At 48.1% G+C, this 20,821-nt stretch overlaps 1 protein-coding gene across 1 annotated transcript in view; it reads left to right on the top strand.

The window, feature by feature from the left end:
- The window catches only part of LOC142249686 (solute carrier family 26 member 6-like), a 47,239-nt gene extending 38,470 nt beyond the window's left edge, over positions 1 to 8,769 (top strand). The window contains exon 18 of the mRNA XM_075321491.1: positions 6,359 to 8,769. Coding sequence (XP_075177606.1) covers positions 6,359 to 6,510 — 152 coding nt within the window. The 3' untranslated portion in view covers positions 6,511 to 8,769. The remainder of the gene's footprint in view (positions 1 to 6,358) is intronic.
- Positions 8,770 to 20,821: the final 12,052 nt, after the last annotated feature.

The following is a 20,821-nucleotide window of genomic DNA, read 5'->3' as shown; positions in this document are numbered from 1 at the left end:
TGAGCGATTGGACGAAATCATTAAACAATCCAAGGGAAAGGACTCATCCTTACCCCAGTCCAAACCAAACAGACCTCAACCACGGAAGGTACAATCGAGGTTTCGGTCCTTTCGGTCCGCAGGCAGGTCTCAATTCTCCTCGTCCAAAAGGCCTCAGAAGGATCAGAGGAACTCCGATTCATGGCGGTCTAAGTCACGTCCTAAAAAGACCGCCGGGGGAACCGCTCCCAAAGCGGCCTCCTCATGACTTTCGGCCTCCCCAAACCGCATCCTCGGTCGGTGGCAGGCTTTCCCGCTTTTGCGACGCCTGGCTGCCACAGGTAAAAGACCGTTGGGTGAGAGACATTCTGTCTCACGGTTACAGGATAGAGTTCAACTCTCGTCCTCCGACTCGGTTCTTCAGAACATCGCCGCCCCCCGAGCGAGCCGATGCTCTTCTTCAGGCGGTGTGCACTCTGAAGGCAGAAGGAGTGGTGATCCCTGTTCCTTTTCAGCAACAGGGTCAAGGTTTTTACTCCAACTTGTTCGTGGTGCCGAAAAAGGACGGATCCTTCCGTCCTGTTCTGGACCTAAAACTGCTCAACAAACATGTAAAAAACAGGCGGTTCCGGATGGAATCGCTCCGCTCCGTCATCGCCTCAATGTCCCAAGGAGATTTTCTAGCATCAATCGACATCAAAGATGCTTATCTCCACGTACCGATTGCTCCAGAGCATCAGCGCTTCCTGCGTTTCGCCATAGGGGACGAACACCTTCAGTTCGTGGCACTGCCTTTCGGCCTGGCGACAGCCCCACGGGTCTTCACCAAGGTCATGGCAACAGTAGTAGCAGTTCTGCACTCTCAGGGACACTCGGTGATCCCTTACTTAGACGATCTGCTTGTCAAGGCACCCTCTCAAGTGGCATGCCAACACAGCCTGAGCATTGCTCTAGAGACTCTCCAGAGGTTCGGATGGATCATCAATTTTCCAAAGTCAAATCTGACACCGGCCCAATCACTGACATATCTTGGCATGGAGTTTCATACTCTCTCAGCGATAGTGAAACTTCCGCTGGACAAACAGCGTTCACTGCAGACAGGGGTGCAATCTCTCCTTCAAGGCCAGTCACACCCCTTGCGGCGCCTCATGCACTTCCTAGGGAAGATGGTAGCAGCAATGGAGGCAGTTCCTTTTGCGCAGTTTCATCTGCGTCCACTTCAATGGGACATTCTCCGCAAATGGGACAGGAAGTCGACGTCCCTCGACAGGAACGTCTCCCTGTCTCGGGCAGCCAAGGCTTCCCTTCAGTGGTGGCTTCTTCCCTCTTCTCTGTCGAAGGGGAAATCCTTCCTGCCCCCTTCCTGGGCTGTGGTCACTACGGACGCGAGCCTGTCAGGGTGGGGAGCGGTCTTTCTCCACCACAGGGCTCAGGGTACTTGGACTCAGCCAGAGTCCTCCCTTCAGATCAATGTTCTGGAGATAAGGGCAGTGTATCTTGCCCTAAAGGCGTTCCAGGCGTGGCTGGAAGGCAAGCAGATCCGAATTCAGTCGGACAACTCCACAGCGATGGCTTACATCAACCACCAAGGCGGAACACGCAGTCGGCAAGCCTTCCAGGAAGTCCAGCGGATTCTGCTATGGGTGGAAGCCACAGCCTCCACCATATCCGCAGTTCACATCCCGGGCGTAGAAAACTGGGAAGCAGACTTTCTCAGTCGCCAGGGCATGGACGCAGGGGAATGGTCCCTTCACCCGGACGTGTTTCAGGAGATCTGTTGCCGCTGGGGGATGCCGGACGTCGACCTAATGGCGTCCCGGCACAACCACAAGGTCCCGACATTCATGGCACGGTCTCAAGATCACAGAGCTCTGGCGGCAGACGCTTTAGTTCAGGATTGGTCGCAGTTTCAACTCCCTTATGTGTTTCCTCCTCTGGCACTGTTGCCCAGAGTGTTACGCAAGATCAGGTCCGACTGCCGCCGCGCCATCCTCGTCGCTCCAGACTGGCCGAGGAGGTCGTGGTACCCGGATCTGTGGCATCTCACGGTGGGCCAACCGTGGGCACTACCAGACCGACCAGACTTGCTGTCTCAAGGACCGTTTTTCCATCTGAATTCTGCGGCCTTCAACCTGACTGTGTGGCCATTGAGTCCTGGATCCTAGCGTCTTCAGGGTTATCTCAAGAGGTCATTGCCACTATGAGACAGGCTAGGAAACCAACGTCCGCCAAGATCTACCACAGGACGTGGAGGATATTCTTATCTTGGTGCTCTGATCAGGGTTTTTCTCCCTGGCCATTTGCCTTGCCCACTTTTCTTTCCTTCCTTCAATCCGGATTGGAAAAAGGTTTGTCGCTCGGCTCCCTTAAGGGACAAGTCTCAGCGCTCTCTGTATTCTTTCAGAAGCGCCTAGCCAGACTTCCACAGGTCCGCACAATCCTGCAGGGGGTTTGTCACATAGTCCCTCCTTACAAGCGGCCGTTAGAACCCTGGGATCTGAACAGGGTGCTGATGGCTCTTCAGAAACCACCTTTCGAGCCAATGAGGGATATTCCTCTCTCACGCCTTTCGCAGAAAGTGGCCTTCCTAGTAGCAGTCACATCACTTCGGAGAGTGTCTGAGCTAGCAGCGCTGTCATGCAAAGCCCCTTTCCTGGTGTTTCACCAGGACAAGGTGGTTCTGCGTCCGGTTCCGGAATTTCTCCCTAAGGTGGTATCCCCCTTTCATCTCAATCAGGATATCTCCTTACCCTCTTTTTGTCCTCATCCAGTTCACCAATGTGAAAGGGATTTGCACTTGTTAGATCTGGTGAGAGCACTCAGACTCTACATTTCTCGTACGGCGCCCCTGCGCCGCTCGGATGCACTCTTTGTCCTTGTCGCTGGCCAGCGTAAAGGGTCACAGGCTTCCAAATCAACCCTGGCTCGGTGGATCAAGGAACCTATTCTCGAAGCCTACCGATCTTCTGGGCTTCCGGTTCCCTCAGGGCTAAGGGCCCATTCTACCAGAGCCGTGGGGGCGTCCTGGGCATTGCGGCACCAGGCTACGGCTCAGCAGGTGTGTCAGGCGGCTACCTGGTCGAGCCTGCACACTTTCACGAAACATTATCAGGTGCATACCTATGCTTCGGCAGATGCCAGCCTAGGTAGGCAAGTCCTTCAGGCGGCGGTTGCCCACCTGTAGGAAGGGGCCGTTTTACGGCTCTATTTCGAGGTTTTACTTTACCCACCCAGGGACTGCTTTTGGACGTCCCAATTGTCTGGGTCTCCCAATGGAGCGACAAAGAAGAAGGGAATTTTGTTTACTTACCGTAAATTCCTTTTCTTCTAGCTCCAATTGGGAGACCCAGCACCCGCCCCTGTTCCCTTCGGGCTGTTGTTCTTTGTGTACACATGTTGTTCATGTTCAATGGTTTCAGTTCTCCGAAATTTCTTCGGATTGAATTTACTTTAAACCAATTTATAACTTTTCCTCCTTCTTGCTTTTGCACCAAAACTGAGGAGCCCGTGAGGCACGGGGGGTGTATAGGCAGAAGGGGAGGGGCTTTACACTTTTAGTGTAATACTTTGTGTGGCCTCCGGAGGCAGAAGCTATACACCCAATTGTCTGGGTCTCCCAATTGGAGCTAGAAGAAAAGGAATTTACGGTAAGTAAACAAAATTCCCTTCTTTCAAACACAATTATGAAAATGTTTTAATAAATCAGAATTTATTGTCACAGCCCAAGTTCAATTTAAAAAAAAAAAAAATTGTGGAAAGTTTTTAATTCTGAATCTGCCACAATGTTGTCACTTTTAAATGAGCTTTTCAGCAACTGAAGATATGTACAATGGCAAAGGGTCATTTTTCTGTAATATAGAGTACATAACATTTGGGAAGCAGATTATAAAAAGTCTGTAAGGGAAATGTATACGTATATTTAATACCTATAGTTTTTATTGTGTTCATATATTTAATATAAACAATGTAGAAAACTCATCTTCCATTAGTGTACGCAGCTCTTATGCTGGCTTATATGTCTCTATGGCTAAAGACTACAAACAAACCATGTGTAGTCTGATCCTACAGTCATGCGTTATTCCACTTCTTATCTCGTTACCCTAAAGATAGTATAAGGGTAAGTTCACACACTGCGTTTTTTTGACGCTGCGTTTTTCCTGCAAAAAACGCACAAAATCGAATGCGTTTTTGGCTGCGTTTTGCTGCGTTTTTGATCACTGCATTTTTCTGCATTTTTCCAATGCATTGCATGGGGGAAAAACGCAGAAAAACGCAGGAAAGAATTGAAATGTCCATTTTTATTTATTTATTTTTTTTTTTTTTAAGCTCAAAAACGCAGCTTAAAAAGTCGTGTGCAGACAGCAAAAATTCAAACTCATAGACTTTGCTGGGGAAGCAAAGTCATGCAGTTTTGAGCCCAAAAATGCACCCGAAAAACGCACAGTGCGCACATAGCCTTAGACTGCAGAAGTTCTTGTAAGCTCAAAAGAGGACACATGTCACCAGGAAGAGACTTTTTATAATGGGGAACATTCACTTTAGATAAATGTCGCCCAAAGCCACTGGTTTCAGTGGACCTGACCTTCCATTTAGTGTCTCTGGGGCTGTCCTGATTCTCCCTCAATGGGAAATTTGGGAAAAAGAAGGACATGTAGTATTACAATATGCTTGATCCACTGTTTACCCTAGTGATTAAGGTACCGCCATAAAAATCTGACAGCTCTTTACTTCTCTTCTCCCTTCCCACTGAAAACACATGCTGTCACGTGAGTGCCACGATTGACATACAGTCCTGTGGTGTCCGGCTGTAGAAGGTTGCAGTGTTTGGCTACACAAACTGCTCCCTGACATTCTATTCTTCCCTCTGTGGTGTAAATAGTATCCTATACATCTTCTCTGCTTGGGGTTAATCCCTCCTTGCAGATATCCTCACTTTTCAGCTGCTAATCATCATCACTTCCCCTTGTGTTCGTAAATACCCATATTTCCCCTTGGTGTTTGCTGGTGATAGAGTTATATTCCTTTACAGGCCTTGGATGCAAGCAGCCGGCTTTTATTAATCTGTAGAAACATTGTTGTTTGTTGCTATTCCCCTCACTGAGTCTTCTTGGTGATAAATTATTTGTTTAAGTCTCCCTGTTTGTGCTCTCCGTGTCTTCTGTAGAGCTTAGTGGGGTTTACTAAGCGCTCATCTCATCTGTTACTTAGGCCGGGGCCGCACGGGGACTAATGCGATCCCCACGCATGACACTCTGCTCACGCTGGCAGTACAGCAGAGTCGAGTGTCCCTGCGACTGAGGTCCGATCATGCGAGGCAGGCTGACACTGAGCACTGAGGAGGGGCAGGACGCTGCTGCGGAGGGCGGTGGCCAACGTTGAGGAGGGGAAGGAGGGATTTATCTCCTTCTCTCCTCCGTAGCCGGCTATTGCGATTCTCGCCCTGCGCTCGCGGTACACCGGTCTACGGCGAGTGCAGTGCAATTTTTCTCTCGCCCCATAGACTTGAATGGGTGCGAGAGAAAACAGGATCACATTACAGTCACAGCATGCTGCGATTGTTTTCTCGGTCCGATTAGGGCTGAGAAAATAATTGCTCATGGGTGCTGACACATAGGCTAATATTGGTCTGAGTGGAATGCGATTTTTATTGCACTCCACTCGCACCAATTAATTTTCATGCCGTATGGCTTAGGCCTTACCTAGACCCCACTTCAGGGTCAGCCAGGGTCAATATCTCGCTCGGCGCATAGGTGCAGAACCTAAGGTGGTCAGAAGAGCCAGGAGCCAGCGGAAGCTTTGGTCAGGGGTCACCATCTCCCCATTCCTTAGGCACAGGCTTTCTCTTACCTTTTCTGTCAAAATACACGTGGTACTTTCCCATACCTAGAGTGACATGTGCTCACTAATTCGAGCTTGTGGCAGGTAAGCCTCTAATCCACTATTTACAATGTCAACCTGAAAGGTCACTATATATACTGCCATCTTGAAGCTATCCTATTAAAGTTGCATTTCTGGGTGCAATTGCAGCCTCAATCTATAAGGTACCAATAATGGAAGTTGAGGAGCAAAAGAAGGGGCTCACCTTGATAAGACCACTCGTTTATTTCCCTGGGTCAAAGGCAGCTCACATATCCATGGCACCAGCGGATCCCTTTTGCAAAGTAGGAACTCAACACACTCCATTTTTTATTTCCCTGACTGACACTTTGGGAGGAGGGCAATTCAATGCATACAAAGGAACCTTTCCTGACAGTTTCCTTTTTTATGGAAAAGTTAGACAAAGCCATAAAAAGAACAATGAGGCAATTGTGATGATTGACAGTAAAATTACACATCTTATTTAGGGCCGGTGACATAAGATCTGTTCTTTCTTTTGCAGTCTCAGTGCTACGACAACTCGAGAACAGCAATTTCTTCAATGAAAACATCACGCAGGCCTCAATTTTCGCTTCAATCCACGACGCGGTGTCCTTCGTTTCCCATGGGCAAAACAGCGAGTCCAGCTCTCTGTCGGAAATCACTGCAATTTAACGGGATTATACAGTCACCAAACTACTATGAAGACTGCAAATTATATATATATAGGTGTATTGTGCCATTGATTCTGTATATGACCCATTGAAGTGCTCACATGAATAACAAACTGTCTGACCAATTAGATGTATTTAGATTGATATTGACCTGAATGGTCAGAAGTCAGACCTCAGTTTATGCATGTAAAAAAGCTAGAGATGGGTGAATGTTAAAACTTGAATTCATTTGTTCTGCTTTTGTTTTTTAAATTTGATGTGCGGCAAATCACAAGTACTTGAAATGCCCTGAAAAGACCTATGTAACATACGTTTTACTACTATTTTATCCAATCCTTTTCAAGCCCTGTAACGTAAAAACAGCCTTAGTAATCTGAAAATGATAGTAATATACAGTATACGGCTATGTGTAAATGATGCGCCCACCATGGCCGTGGGGCAATCGTTACCGGGCCATGGCGCCGCCGCGGCGAGGCCCAACTCCGTCACCCGGGCGGTGTCCTTTAATAAAGATAAAGGGGATGATGATGGTTGATTCGTGACGCCACCTATGGTATACAGCAAGATAGGTGCCGCCGCTGCGGGATGGGGACCTCTGCGGCAGATGGGGACACAGCTGAGAGTATAGCTCTCCACTAGAGCTGGGCCCCAGGGCGGATGGGGGTCGTAGTAGTCGTCTATGATGGCGGGGGTTGCAGGGCTGGAAGCGCAGGTGAATAACGGAGCGACACAGGGATGCGGTCTCAAGGTTTTTACTCACTGTAGCAGGTTACAAGATTACATGGCATTCCAGTGACCACCTTTGGAGTGCCGGGATTCACTGTGATGAGCTCTAGCCGATCCTGGGTAGTTCGGAGGTCAAGTCTGATGCACCTTTCTCAAGTGTATCCTTTCCTGGCCGTCTTCCTGTTCTTGCTTCTCCCTTCTGCTTTGTGCCTTCGCTCACTGAACCCTGTATCAGTGCCCGTGAACCCTGTGGGGTGGCGTGAAGCTCTATCCCTTGGTCCTTTATGGTCACCTTCCAGTGAATTTGTGTGCGGTGGTAGCTTTGATGCGTGCAGTCACCTCAGCCACTGGTTTTACTAGTGGAGTATGTAAATTCTTCTCCTCTAGCCTAGGGACCAGTCCTAGTGTTGTGGCCAAGTCCTTCCACCCATGGATTATATGTGGAACAAGGCCACGGGAGGACGTTGCACTTCCCGTGGTCTCTAGGACCCCTTCTGTCTGTGCTAGGGCCGAGTGGTACCAGCTCCAGCCCACGGGTCTCCACTCCTCCCCTGCTCCTCTTCAACTCAACTCCAGACTTGTTCTGACTAGTTCTGTAAGTTTCACTTTCCTTCCTACACACTGGGTGTCTACGCACTAGCTAACCCCACCTCCAACCTGGCTTATACAGAAACCCCTGGCCTGATGATGTGTGTGTATGTGTTTTTTTTTTTGTGTGAACAGGTGGATGACCTCCTCCTTACCCAGGATGGAATACCACACTTCTGGCTGAGGTGTAGTACCTCTGTGGCGACTGAAGCCTCAGGGGTGCCACATAAACAGATGGTAACTGGTCTCACTGTAGAATTTATTCAGTGTTTTAAATATCTGGCTGCTGCATTCCCTCCTTCTGCTTTTATACAGGCCTTGATGATCTCTCTTGATTGAAAATGCTACATCATATCATGCAATATCTGCAAGACATTATTGAAAAACCTGATCAAGGTCATGTAAGCCTTCCCTGGCTGATGTCATCTTCTACAATGGGAAAATGTGCACTTTTTTGGTGATTTAGTAAATTGTTCAAATTCTCCAAGTCTAGCAAATTCCTAAAACAATTCACACAAATTCAAATCACATCAAATCTGAAAAAGGGCAATAAAACAATGACTTCACAACCTCCAATCTGCATCATAATAATCTAAGGATTTATTCAGCTGTCACAGCCACATAGACTATAATGAAAACATGTTTGGTCTATTCTGAAAAATACAAATAGGACACTTAATTGAAAAACACTGTGACCGGCGAACCGCCTCCTTTCTAAGGGGGCAGTCCGTGTGGCGTCACAGCGACGTCACTGAGTGGCCGCCCAATAGAAGCGGAGGGGAGGAGATGAGTGGCCGGAACATCCCGCCCACCTCCTTCCTTCCTCATAGCGGCCGGGAGGCAGGTAAGGAGAGGTTCCTCGTTCCTGTGGCGTCACACATAGCGATGTGTGCTGCCGCAGGAGCGACGAACTACATAGTTACTGCTGCAGTAACGATAATCGAGAATGGACCCCCATGTCACCGATGAGCGATTTTGCACGTTTTTGCAATGATGCAAAATCGCTCATCGGTGTCACACGCAGCAACATCGCTAATGCGGCCGGATGTGCGTCACAAATTCCGTGACCCCAACGACTCCGCATTAGCGATGTCGCAGCGTGTAAAGCCCCCTTTACTTGCAGATTTTGTGGTGGACTTAACTATGGTATAGATTTCACATTACTTCATTGTGAAATCCGCACTGAAAATCTGCACAGGAATGGGCAAGCATATATACATACATATACATATATACATACATATAAAAATCTGCAGCATACGTTCATTTACAAGACTACTTTACACATTGGTGGGACTTAAGCCCCATTCGCTTGTATAATTCTATAAATTGATACAGATTTGGGGTACTAAATATGCACTGCAAACAGAACTGTAAAAGAACCTGTCATAAACGTTTACCCATCAAAACCAAAACCATTAATATGATTGTGTGGCACTTTAAAAAACTAAGTCAGTCAATCTCTTTACGATTCCAAAGTTCTGCTCCAGCAGCGAGAAATCTTATTTGGAAGTTGTGTGTGGAAGTACATTGGGGTAGGACGATGCTGCTAGTTTCTCGGTCTCACCCCTGTCTAGCTGCACTCTCCCTTGTAATGCTCGCGGGTGTGACCGGGGAGTGGACCCTCTGTGCCCCAGCACATAGTATACCTGAGGAGTATAATGAGGCACACACCGGGTATTCACTAGGACCTCTGATGGTGAGGGTGGACTTGGCTGCCGGTAGCCACTAGGTGCCATTCAGGTAGACTTGGTGCCGCAACAACTGGCTCCAGGGGTAACAACACTGACAGTCTCAGATGTGGCAGATACAGCTGGGATGGCTGATGCAGCTGGTATAGATGAGTGTAGCGGCAGATACAGCTGGTACGGATTGGTGCAGCAGCAGGTACGGCAGATGCTGCTGATACAGCTGGTACTAGAATTCAGATTAGTGTGAGTAATACAGCAACACAGCAATAACGTGGCAGCAGCACAAGGGACCTGACAACTTGAAACATGTCTCTAATGAATAGACCACATTGCCCAGGCACCTCCCATAAGTGGAGGATGCCTTAAATACCTAGTGCCTATTAGCCATAGGCTGAGAGGTACTTCTGGGTTAGGGGGCGCTAGCCCCATTCACAATAGGTGTACACACTCCCTAAATGTGCACCCAGGAGGCCCGTGCAGCATGGAAGCCGGCAGCAGGGACAAGGGATGGAGAAGACACCACAGAGCGGCCAGGAGTGTGAAGGTACTGGTGTCCCTGTCGGGAGAGGAGGCAGGAAAGTGCAGGGAGACACCTTTGTCCGTTTCTGGGCCTCAACTGCTTCTCTAGTCGGATGACTCTCTAAGCTCGCCGGGGTGATTCATAGGCTCCGGACCTCCAGAGGTTACCTCGAGTTCCCTGACTAGCACTGAGGCCATGTCTTCTCACTTTGAATCCATGTCTTCGACTGATTTCATCTGGAGCTCTCTCTCGTAACCATACCCCCTGCCAACTGTCACACCTCCCTTTTACTACTTTAACCCTATCTTATCTAACATCTCTTCTAAAACTTGCTTCACCGCCGGCTAACCCAACCACAAGATGTCAGCATTTGGCAACCTGATAGACAGTGCTAACTGCTATTTCTCCTATTTATGTAAATACAGAAGACATAACACAGTTATATCATGGGGCCACCGCCCACCTATTACAGCTTCTCAGTCTCACGCTATATTCCCACCCTAGCGGCACCCTACCCTGCCTCACTGACAAGTCGTTTACTATAAAACATGGCTACTGACCTGTCAATTAGTCAGCGGAGAGCGCTGCTAGATATGGGTAAGACCGAGAAGTTTTCTAGCCCCAATGTACTTTTGGACGCAATTTCAAAATTAGATTTCTTGCTACTGGATCACAGATTTGTCGTTAAAAACGGATCAACCATGAGAAAAGAATCATAATTTATCATCCATATATTAGTTGGTGATAATAATAATATATTGTATTTCAAATGACTCATTCAATTACTATTGCACAAGACGCTCATGGATTGTGCTGATGTTATGGAGACAGAGTCTTCAAATGTGCATACATATACACATTATATATATATATATATATATACACACAATTAGTGTATATATATGTGTTATATATATATAACACATATATATATATATACACTAATTGTATATATATATATATATATATATATATATAAAATTATATATATATACACACACACATACTAAATATATATATATATATATATATATATATATATATATATATATATACACATATATATATTATACATACATACATACAGGAAGCTTATTGTGGAGATAAAATAACAGGAAGAGAAACTCATCTGTTTTGTTAAAAACTAGCCTTTGCCAACAGATATCAATTAGCTCGTTTTTTTTTTCCAATTTAACTACACTCTTTGAGATACATGTCCATGTGTACAGCTGAAATGGAATTAGATGCCTTTGATTAGGACTGTATATTGCTGTATATTCTAGTATATTATCTTTTTATTACTATCTCATCTTGACCTTATCTTGCATTTCAATGTGAATAACTGAAAATATCCTATAACATTTGATGTATCATTTCAATGTATTTTATATCTGTATTATTGTGCATTACATTAAATTCTTTTATACATTTGAGACTAAATATCCACTGCAAGTCTTGATTGCATAAAAGTTTGTAGTATACTTTGATTTTTGCGTTGATTAAAAAAGCATTCACTTGTGTTGCATTGTAAATGTCTGCAGATCCCGATTTTGTGAACTTATACTTAAAGTTTTGGCTCTTGGAATCCAACAGGGGAAAAAAAATAGGTCAAAATTGTCCATGGCAATGGGTTAAAAATAATATTTTGGTCTGTAAAGCTTTCTTGTTTTAACCAAAACAACAAAAAACATGCCCTAAATAACTGACCTACATCTGCCATGATGATAATTAATGGCTCCTGCTAAGAGTAAGTAGTAAATATTGATACATAAACAATTAAAAATATACTTAAAGGCATATTCTCAGCTTATGAAATAAAAGTAACAGTAGGATGCGTTTACATTCAAAGTTGCAAAACCCTATGGAATAACAACACAAAGTCTACTAATCAAGTACTATGGCCAGTCATTTTAGAGGTTAGGATAAGAAGAATAAACCAGAACAGAAGACAATTAATTTGTATCACCAGTTTTTTAGGCTTGTTTTAATGACAAATTCCATGGCTGGAAGTTGTTGGACCACATTATGGTCTATGAGGTTTCTAGGGTGCGCTTTATATGACATTTTTCTGTTTTGTCCAAAAAATATATATAAGACTTCATGTGTGGTAACAAGTGTGTATGCATGTCTGTACATTGCACTTGTGCCTTTACCTAGCAAGCGTTCATGTGTGGCGCCCTGGCCTAGCCAGGTCGTCACAGATAACACTCACACCCCCCCACCCCCATGAGACAGTGACACCAGCCAAACACAAAACCCTTGTTGCCTTCCTCCAGGGTCTGATGTCAACACCAGGTGGGGCGGAGCCAAGCGGTTGGCCCCACCCACCGAGGAGTTCACAGGCCTGGAGGCGGGAAAAGTGACAGAACGAGTTAGGAGGTTGAAGTGAGAGGAGCAAGCACTTGGGTGTCTGGGTTTGTGGCCCAGGCACTGACAGCAAGGTTGGCAGACGGTGGTGGCCGTCTGCAGGAGTGTTGAAGCAACACGGAACCGTAGGACCGGGGTCGGGCGTTGGCCCGCCGGTACCAACCGGGGAGCGAAGTGAAGCCAGCACAAGCAGGCAGGGCCATCGGACCCCGACCAGGCTTGGAGCCGCCGACAATAGTCAAATCCGAATGTGACCGGAACCCCAGGGGTTTCCTAACAGCCAAAGACCCGATAGAAGGCAACCGCCCACACCGTGAGGGTATACAGCTACCGCCTAAGGCTAGAGACCCAAGGGCCAGCGCCTGCGGGCAAACGGGCTCCTCCGGCATCCATCCACCGGGGAGCGGACTACCGTTGGGGATCCATAGTAGTCAAACAAGTACATCAAGGTGCAGGGAAAGACAGCTGCCATCACCTGTCCGGGAAGAGACACTGCAGCCGGCTGCGGGACCCGTCTATCCAGCCGTTTGGTTTACCGAGGACTTTGTGCATCTCTTGCTGAGTGAGTACACCCGTGCCATCCGGCACCGCGCCGCGCTGTCCCTGCAACCCTGCACCTCACCAACCCTGCCTCCCCGTCACACCACCGGGCCCCGGGACCACCAACCCCTACCCACGGAGGGGGAAAACAACATCCCAGCTGCTCCCTACCATCGCTTCCGGGATCCCCGTCACCAGCAGCGGTGGTGCCCATCTTCACCACAACCCGTGCGTGGCGTCACGGACTAAATCCCCCAAACCAACCACCCCTTTTACTCACGGGCGAGGAGCGCCGCTCGAGTCCCCGGATCCGGCCCACCGAGCAGCCGCAGCAGCACCGGACCCGAGCGTTGGCGAGCGACTAGCAGCGGCAGCGTCCTCCCCGCCCGCGACACATGCGTTAGTATATGCATGTAGTAAGTGTGTGAGTCATGCACATGTATGTAGTGAGAACATAGCCACCTTATAAGGATTGTACCAATTTTAAATGCTCTGGAACCACCACTACCCAGGAAGATGTTTGGTTTCTCCTTCAAAAGCCCTACCTTAAAGCTGGGTTCACACATAGCGACAGCGACAACGACATCGCTGTTACGTCACCATTTTCTGTGACGTAACAGCGACCTTGTAAGTCACTGTTATGATCGCTGCTTAGCTGTCAAACACAGCGACGCAGCAGCGATCATAACGTCGCTACATGTGCAGAGAGCAGGGAGCCGCGCACACTGCTTAGCGCTGGCTCCTTGCTCTCCTAGCTACAGTACACATCGGGTTAATTAACCCGATGTGTACTGCAGCTTCATGTCACAGTGCAGAGAGCAGGGAGCCGCGCACACTGCTTAGCGCTGGATCCTTACTCTCCTAGCTACAGTACACATCGGGTTAATTAACCCGATGTGTACTGCAGCTACATGTCACAGTGCAGAGAGCACGGAGCCGCGCACACTGCTTAGCGCTGGATCCTTACTCTCCTAGCTACAGTACACATCGGGTTAATTAACCCGATGTGTACTGCAGCTACATGTCACAGTGCAGAGAGCACGGAGCCGCGCACACTGCTTAGCGCTGGCTCCTTGCTCTCCTAGCTACAGTACACATCGGGTTAATTAACCCGATGTGTACTGCAGCTACATGTCACAGTGCAGAGAGCAGGGAGCCGCGCACACTGCTTAGCGCTGGCTTCTTGCTCTCCTAGCTACAGTACACATTGGGTTAATTACCCGATGCGTACTGCAGCTACATGTGCAGAGAGCAGGAGCCGGCACTAGCAGCAAGAGCGGCGGAGGCTGGTAATGAAGGTAAATATCGGGTAACCAGGGAAAGGTCTTCCCTTGGTTACCCGATGTTTACAGTGGTTACAGCTTTCCGCAGCTGCCAGATGCCGGCTCCTGCTCCCTGCTCGCTTCATTTCGTCGCTCTCTCGCTGTCACACACAGCGATGAGCGGGAGAGCGACGATGAAAAAATGAAGCAGGACATTCAGCAACGAGCAACGACCTCACAGCAGGGGCCAGCTCGTTGCTGGATGTGTCACACAGCGACAGCGACGGGACGTCGCTGCAATGTCACAGAAAATGGTGACGTAGCAGCGACGTCGTTGTCGTCGTCGCTGTGTGTGACACCACCTTAAGACACAGCAGTGGTGACTAGTGATGAGCGAGTATGCTTGTTACTACTCGGTACTCGCACGAGTATCACTGTACTCGGGCTACTCGGCGGGGACCGAGTAATTTTGCAATACTCGTACTGTACTCGTGGTCTTCATCCCTGCATGTTGGCGCTCTTTTGAGAGCCAGCCCTCATGCAGGGATTGGTTGGCAGACCACTGCAATGCCACAGCCCTGTTAGTTGTGGAATTGCAGTGATTGGCCGGCCTGCACAGCGTGACCGAGCCTTTATACCGGCGGGCGCGCTGTGCTCTGCACACAGCCATCTCATATTCCCTGCTATCCCCGCCCACAGGCGCCTATGATTGGTTGCAGTGAGACACGCCCCCACGCTGAGTGACAGGTGTCTCACTGCACCCAATCACAGCAGCCGGTGGGCGTGTCTATACTGTGCAGTAAAATAAATAAATAATTAAAAAAAACGGCGTGCGGTCCCCCCAATTTTAATACCAGCCAGATAAAGCCATACGGCTGAAGGCTGGTATTCTCAGGATGGGGAGCTCCACGTTATGGGGGGCCCCCCACCCTAACAATATCAGTCAGCAGCCGCCCAGAATTGCCGCATACATTATATGCGACAGATCTGGGACTGTACCCGGCTCTTCCCGATTTACCCTAGTGCATTGGCAAATCGGGGTAATAAGGAGTTAATGGCAGCCCATAGCTGCCACTAAATCCTAGATTAATCATGTCAGGCGTCTATGAGACACCCTCCATGATTAATCTGTAAATTACAGTTAAAAAACACACACACACGAAAAAATCCTTTATTAGAAATAAAAAACACTAACAAAGTCCCTCATCACCAATTTATTAACCCCGACAAACCCTCCTTGTCCGGCGTAATCCACGGTCCTCCAGCGTCGCGTCCAGCTCTGCTACATTGAGGTGACAGGAGCTGCAGAATACACCGCCGCTCCGGTCACCTCCACGCAGCTAATGAGGTGAGTATAGCGATCAGCTGAGCTGTCACTGAGGTTACCTGGATGCAGCGGTGGATGCAGCGGTGGCCGCGGGTAACCTCAGTGACAGCTCAGCTGCTCGCGCTACTCACCGCCGCACAGGTCAGCTCCACGCAGCTAATGAGGTGAGTATAGCGATCAGCTGCTGTCACTGAGGTTAATCGTGGCACCGCTGGATCCAGCGGTGGCCGTGAGTTACCTGACTGACAGCAGCTGATCGCTATACTCACCTCATTAGCTGCGTGGAGCTGACCTGTGCGGCGGTGAGTAGCGCGAGCAGCTGAGCTGTCACTGAGGTTACCCGCGGCCACCGCTGCATCCACCGCTGCATCCAGGTAACCCATAACGAGGAGCTCCCCATCCTGAGAATACCAGCCTTCAGCCGTATGGCTTTATCTGGCTGGTATTAAAATTGGGGGGACCGCACGCCGTTTTTTTTAATTATTTAATTATTTATTTCACTGCACAGTATACACACACACCGTCTGCTGTGTTTGGGTGCAGTGAGACACCTGTCACTCAGCGTGGGGGCGTGTCTCACTGCAACCATCATAGGTGCCGAAAAGCAGGAAAACAGGGATTACGAGATTGTTTAATGAGCGGCCGGCTTTTTCAAAAGAGGAAAAGCCGCCGGAGTTTAGTGAACAGCCGTGCAGCGCCGCAGCAGTGATCGGGGAACGGTAAGTAAGAGAGAGGGGGGAGAATGACCGACAGACTGTGAGAGGGGGACAGACAAGACAGAGAGAGACAGACAGAGCGAGACCGACCGACGGGAGATAGAATGAAAAAAAAAAATGACCGACATCGTTAGTAAAAAGCAAAAAATGTGCGTTTTGGACATCGGAGTGCCACACAATGTTTTACGTAAAATCTTTCATGTATTAATCTCAAAAAGTAACATACACCAGCTCTATCTCACTATTGTGTATGTGCCCTTAACATTTCCGCCATGAAAATTCATTTTGGTGTCATTTTGGAAGGTTTTCTGGTGAGTCCGTAAAAAATGGCGTAAAACGCGGACAAAATTGTTCACAGCTGTGACTTTTGAGTGATATATGCTTCAAGGGGTCTTCCCCATGCTGTTGCCATGTCATTTGAGCACTCTTCTGAGACTTTTGTGCCATTTTTAGGGGTTTTTACATGCTGCCGGGTGGTCATTTCACAAAAATACTCGGGTTTCCCATAGGATAACATTGGGCTCGGTGCTCGGGCCGAGTACACGAGTATCTTGGGATGCTCGGCCCGAGCCTCGAGCACCCGAGCTTTTTAGTACTCGCTCATCACTAGTGGTGACTTTTCAGCCCATTGTTCCTCACCACTTGGTGACTCCACTCTAACATTACTTGGTTTCCACTTTGTGACTGAGTTACTGCGATTCCCTCCAATTTTCCACACCGGGAGCAATGGGGCTGGACGTTACACACCATGGACAGTGCGGTCAAATATTAACTACTGGAGGAAATATGCCCAGATGTTATACACCGTGAGAAATGAGGATGGATGATACCTACTTGGGCAATGGGAAGAAATGAAAAATCTGAATTCAATGATTAATATGTGTGTCCAACCATGTAATGGACATGAGAATAAAGGGAAATAGATCACAAGGATGGTAAGAGAGTGTAGGTTCAGTGACATATAAAATACAAGATAACTGTATATGTAACATGCATTTAGGCATTATATGGGTTGTCCGGTCTTAACCTACAAGTCTGCAAGCACTCTGTGTTACTGCAGACTTGTGAATCCTTACATCGTGTACTCCACGCTGTTAGGATGCTCCTGTGGCGGTAGTGGGCAGTTATATGTAATTTCCATACTTCTGGCCACATTCCGACTAGATTTTATCAGGCCTCGCACCATTTACTTGCATTGAGCAAGGCTATGCTCATCTAGTTAGTACATGACAGTTTGTACACACATCACATACTTACAGTCACACACCCACTGCTTCCGATGTTGGCACTGGAGAATCCTCAAAGCGTGCAGTGTGTGCGATGTGAGGAGTAACAAGTCTGCAGTCACAAAGTGTAACTGCAGATTTGTAGTTTAAGTCCAGCCAATAAAGTATTGAAAAGGTATTGGTGTAAATAAAGAACTTCTTAAGCCATTTATACACTATATATCTTTTTATATATATATATATATATATATATATATATATATATATATATATATATATATATATATATATATATATATATATATATATCTGTTTTTATATATATCTATATATTTATATTACACACACACATATACACGTATCACAATTAATTAGAATTTCATCAAAAAGTTAATTTCAGTAATTCAATACAAAAAGGGAAAAGCATATATTATATAGCGGGTTTTTTCCATTAAGGTTGATGATTATGGCTTACAACCAATTAAAACCCAAAAGTCATTATCTCAGAAAATTAGAATAATTACCACAAAACACTTGAAAAGGCTTCCTAAGCAAAGAAAATGGTCCCTTAGTCTGATTCAGTAGGCTACACAATAATGGGGAGACTGCTAACTTAACAGATGCACAGAAGGGAGTCATTGACACACTCCACAAGGAGGGTAAGTCACAAAATGTCATTGCTAAAGAAGCTGGCTGTTCACAGAGTGCTGTATCTAAGCATATTAATGGAAAGTTGAGTGGAAGGAAAAAAGTGTGGTAGAAAAAGGTGCACAAACAACCGGGATAACCGCAACCTTGATAGGATTGTTAAGAAAAGGCCATTTGAAGGCGTTTCAGAAGGAGTGGATGCTGCTGGAGTCAGTGCTTCAAGGACCACCACACACAGACATATCCAGGACCTGGGCTACAAGTGTCACATTCCTTGTGTCAGGCCATTCATGAGGAATAGACAATGCAGAAGCGTCTTACCTGGGCCAAGGAGAAAAAGATCTTGATTGTTGTCAGTGTCCAATGTGTTGTTTTCAGATGAAAGTAAATTTTGCATCTCATTTGGAAATCGCGGTCCCAAAGTCTGGAGGAAGAGTGGACAGGTCACAATCCAAGCTGCTGAGGTCTGGTGTGAAGTCTCCACAATCAGTGATGGTTTCGGGAGCCATGTCATCTGCTGGTGTAGCTCCACTGTGTTTTATCAAGACCAAAGTCAGCGCAGCCGTCTACCAGGAAATTTTACAGCACTTCATGCTTCCCTCTGCTGACAAGCTTTCTAGAGATGGAAATGTCATTTTCCCGCAGGACTTGGCCCCTGTCCATGCTGCCAAAAGTACCAGTACCTGGTTTACTAACCACAGTATCACTGTGTTTGATTGACCAGCAAACTCACCTGACCTAAACCCCATAGAGAATCTATGAGAGCCAACAGAGCCAACAATGCAGATGAGCTGAAGGCGGCGATGAAAGCAACCTGGGCTTCCATAACACCTCAGCAGTGCAACAGGCTGATCGCCTCCATGCCGCATTGCCGCATTGATGCAGTAATTCATGCAAAAGGAGCCGCGACCAAGTATTGAGGCATTTACTGTACAGACTTTTCAGTAGGCGCTAACATTTCTGAGTTTAACATCATTTTTTTCAGTTGGTCTTATATAATATTCTAATTTTCTGTGATAATGACTTTTGGGTTTTCATTGGCTGTAAGCCATAATCATCAACATTAACAGAAATAAACACTGGAAATAGATCCCTCTGTGTGTAATGCTGACTGACAGTGTCCGGCACAGGCCATGCCCCGCTGACGCTGCTTCCGGCCCCCAGTGAAGAAGATGCATTGTTCAAATTCACTGGGGGACAGATGCAGGTGACAGCCGCGGCAGAGACTGCAAAGCTGGTGGAGGTGAGTATGTGGTTTTTTTATTTTTAAAATGACACGTGTGTTTCTCCGGCGCGTGTCACATGGACCCGCATCCACACTACTTCCGTGTGGTACGTGTGCGGGCCCGTGCTGCCGGAGAAACACGGACATGCATCCGTGTGGAGCACACCGCACACGTCTGCTCCACACGGAGGCACGGGCCACTGGCAGAACACGTGCGTGCACATATACCCATTGATTTTAATGGGTATACGTGTGCCCGTGTCTCCGGTACACACGGGCACGGACCTAGCACGTACCGGAGACACGGACGTGTGAAGGGGGCCTCATATATAGGAATAGATCCCTCTGTGTGTAATGACTCTATATAATATATAAGGACGGATCGCTCTGTGTGTAATTGTCGCGGGCGGAGGAGGGGACGCAGCGCTCTCCCACTGCTCGGGTCCGGCTGCTGCTGCGGCCTGCTGCTGCTCGGTGGCTCGAGCGATGGGCCGGATCCCGGGGACTCGAGCGGCGCTCCTCGCCCGTGAGTGAAAGGGGTTTGGTTTTTGGGATAATTTATTGTCCGTGACGCCACCCACGGTTGTGGTGATTGTGTGGAAACCACCGCTGCTCTGTCTGGGGATCCCGGGAGTGGTGGTATGGAGCAGCTAGTTGTTGATTGGCCCCTCCGTGGGTAGGGGGTTTGGTGGTCCCGGGGCCCAGTGATGGGGCTGGGATGGTGGACAGGCGGGTTATGGGGCCTGTGGAGGTGCAGGGACGCAGGGGCAGCGCTGTGAAGCACGGCACGGAGGTACTCACTCAGCCCAAGGATGATGACACAGTTCACGGTAAACAAACGGCTGGTAGGACGGGTCCCTCGGACGGCTACGGTGCTGATGTTCCCTGCAGTTAGCGGTGACGGTCACTTCCCTGCACCTAAGTACGGTTCTTTGGTAGCGATGGATTCCCACCGGTAACCCGCTCCCCAGCTTGGATTTGAGCCGGAGGAGCCCCTCTCTTGCCCGCAGGCGCTGGCCCTGGGAAACTGGTGCCTTGGCGGTGGCGGTGTCTCCCCTTCACGGTCGGACTGTTGCCTTCAATCGGGACTTTGCTGCTGGGAGACCCGGAGGTCCCCTTCACTGACGGATTTGGCAAATTATGGCGACTCCTAGCCTTGCCGGGATCCGAAAGGCCCCTGCCACTGGTGCTGGCTTCTCTTTGTATACCGCTCCGGTACCGCCGGGCCACCACCCGTCCACGGTCCTTTCGGCAACCTCCAAGTAGCCTCTCCTGCAGACGGTCACTGCCGTCTGCCAACCTTGCTGTCTCAGTCCGGGGCACACACCCGGACTAACTTCAGGCTTTTCAACTGTCACGTTCTCTGTCACTACTCTCACTGTTCTCCTTCTCCTTCCTCTCTCTAACTCTGTGTAGACTGATCTCTCAACTCTATCTGCCTGGTTTTCCCGCCTCTAGGGCTGTGAACTCCTCGGT

Source organism: Anomaloglossus baeobatrachus, chromosome 8 (assembly GCF_048569485.1).
Source record: "Anomaloglossus baeobatrachus isolate aAnoBae1 chromosome 8, aAnoBae1.hap1, whole genome shotgun sequence".
Lineage (NCBI taxonomy): Eukaryota > Metazoa > Chordata > Amphibia > Anura > Aromobatidae > Anomaloglossus > Anomaloglossus baeobatrachus.
Note: the sequence above shows the minus strand (reverse complement) of the source record. Positions and strands in the feature narration are given on the sequence as shown.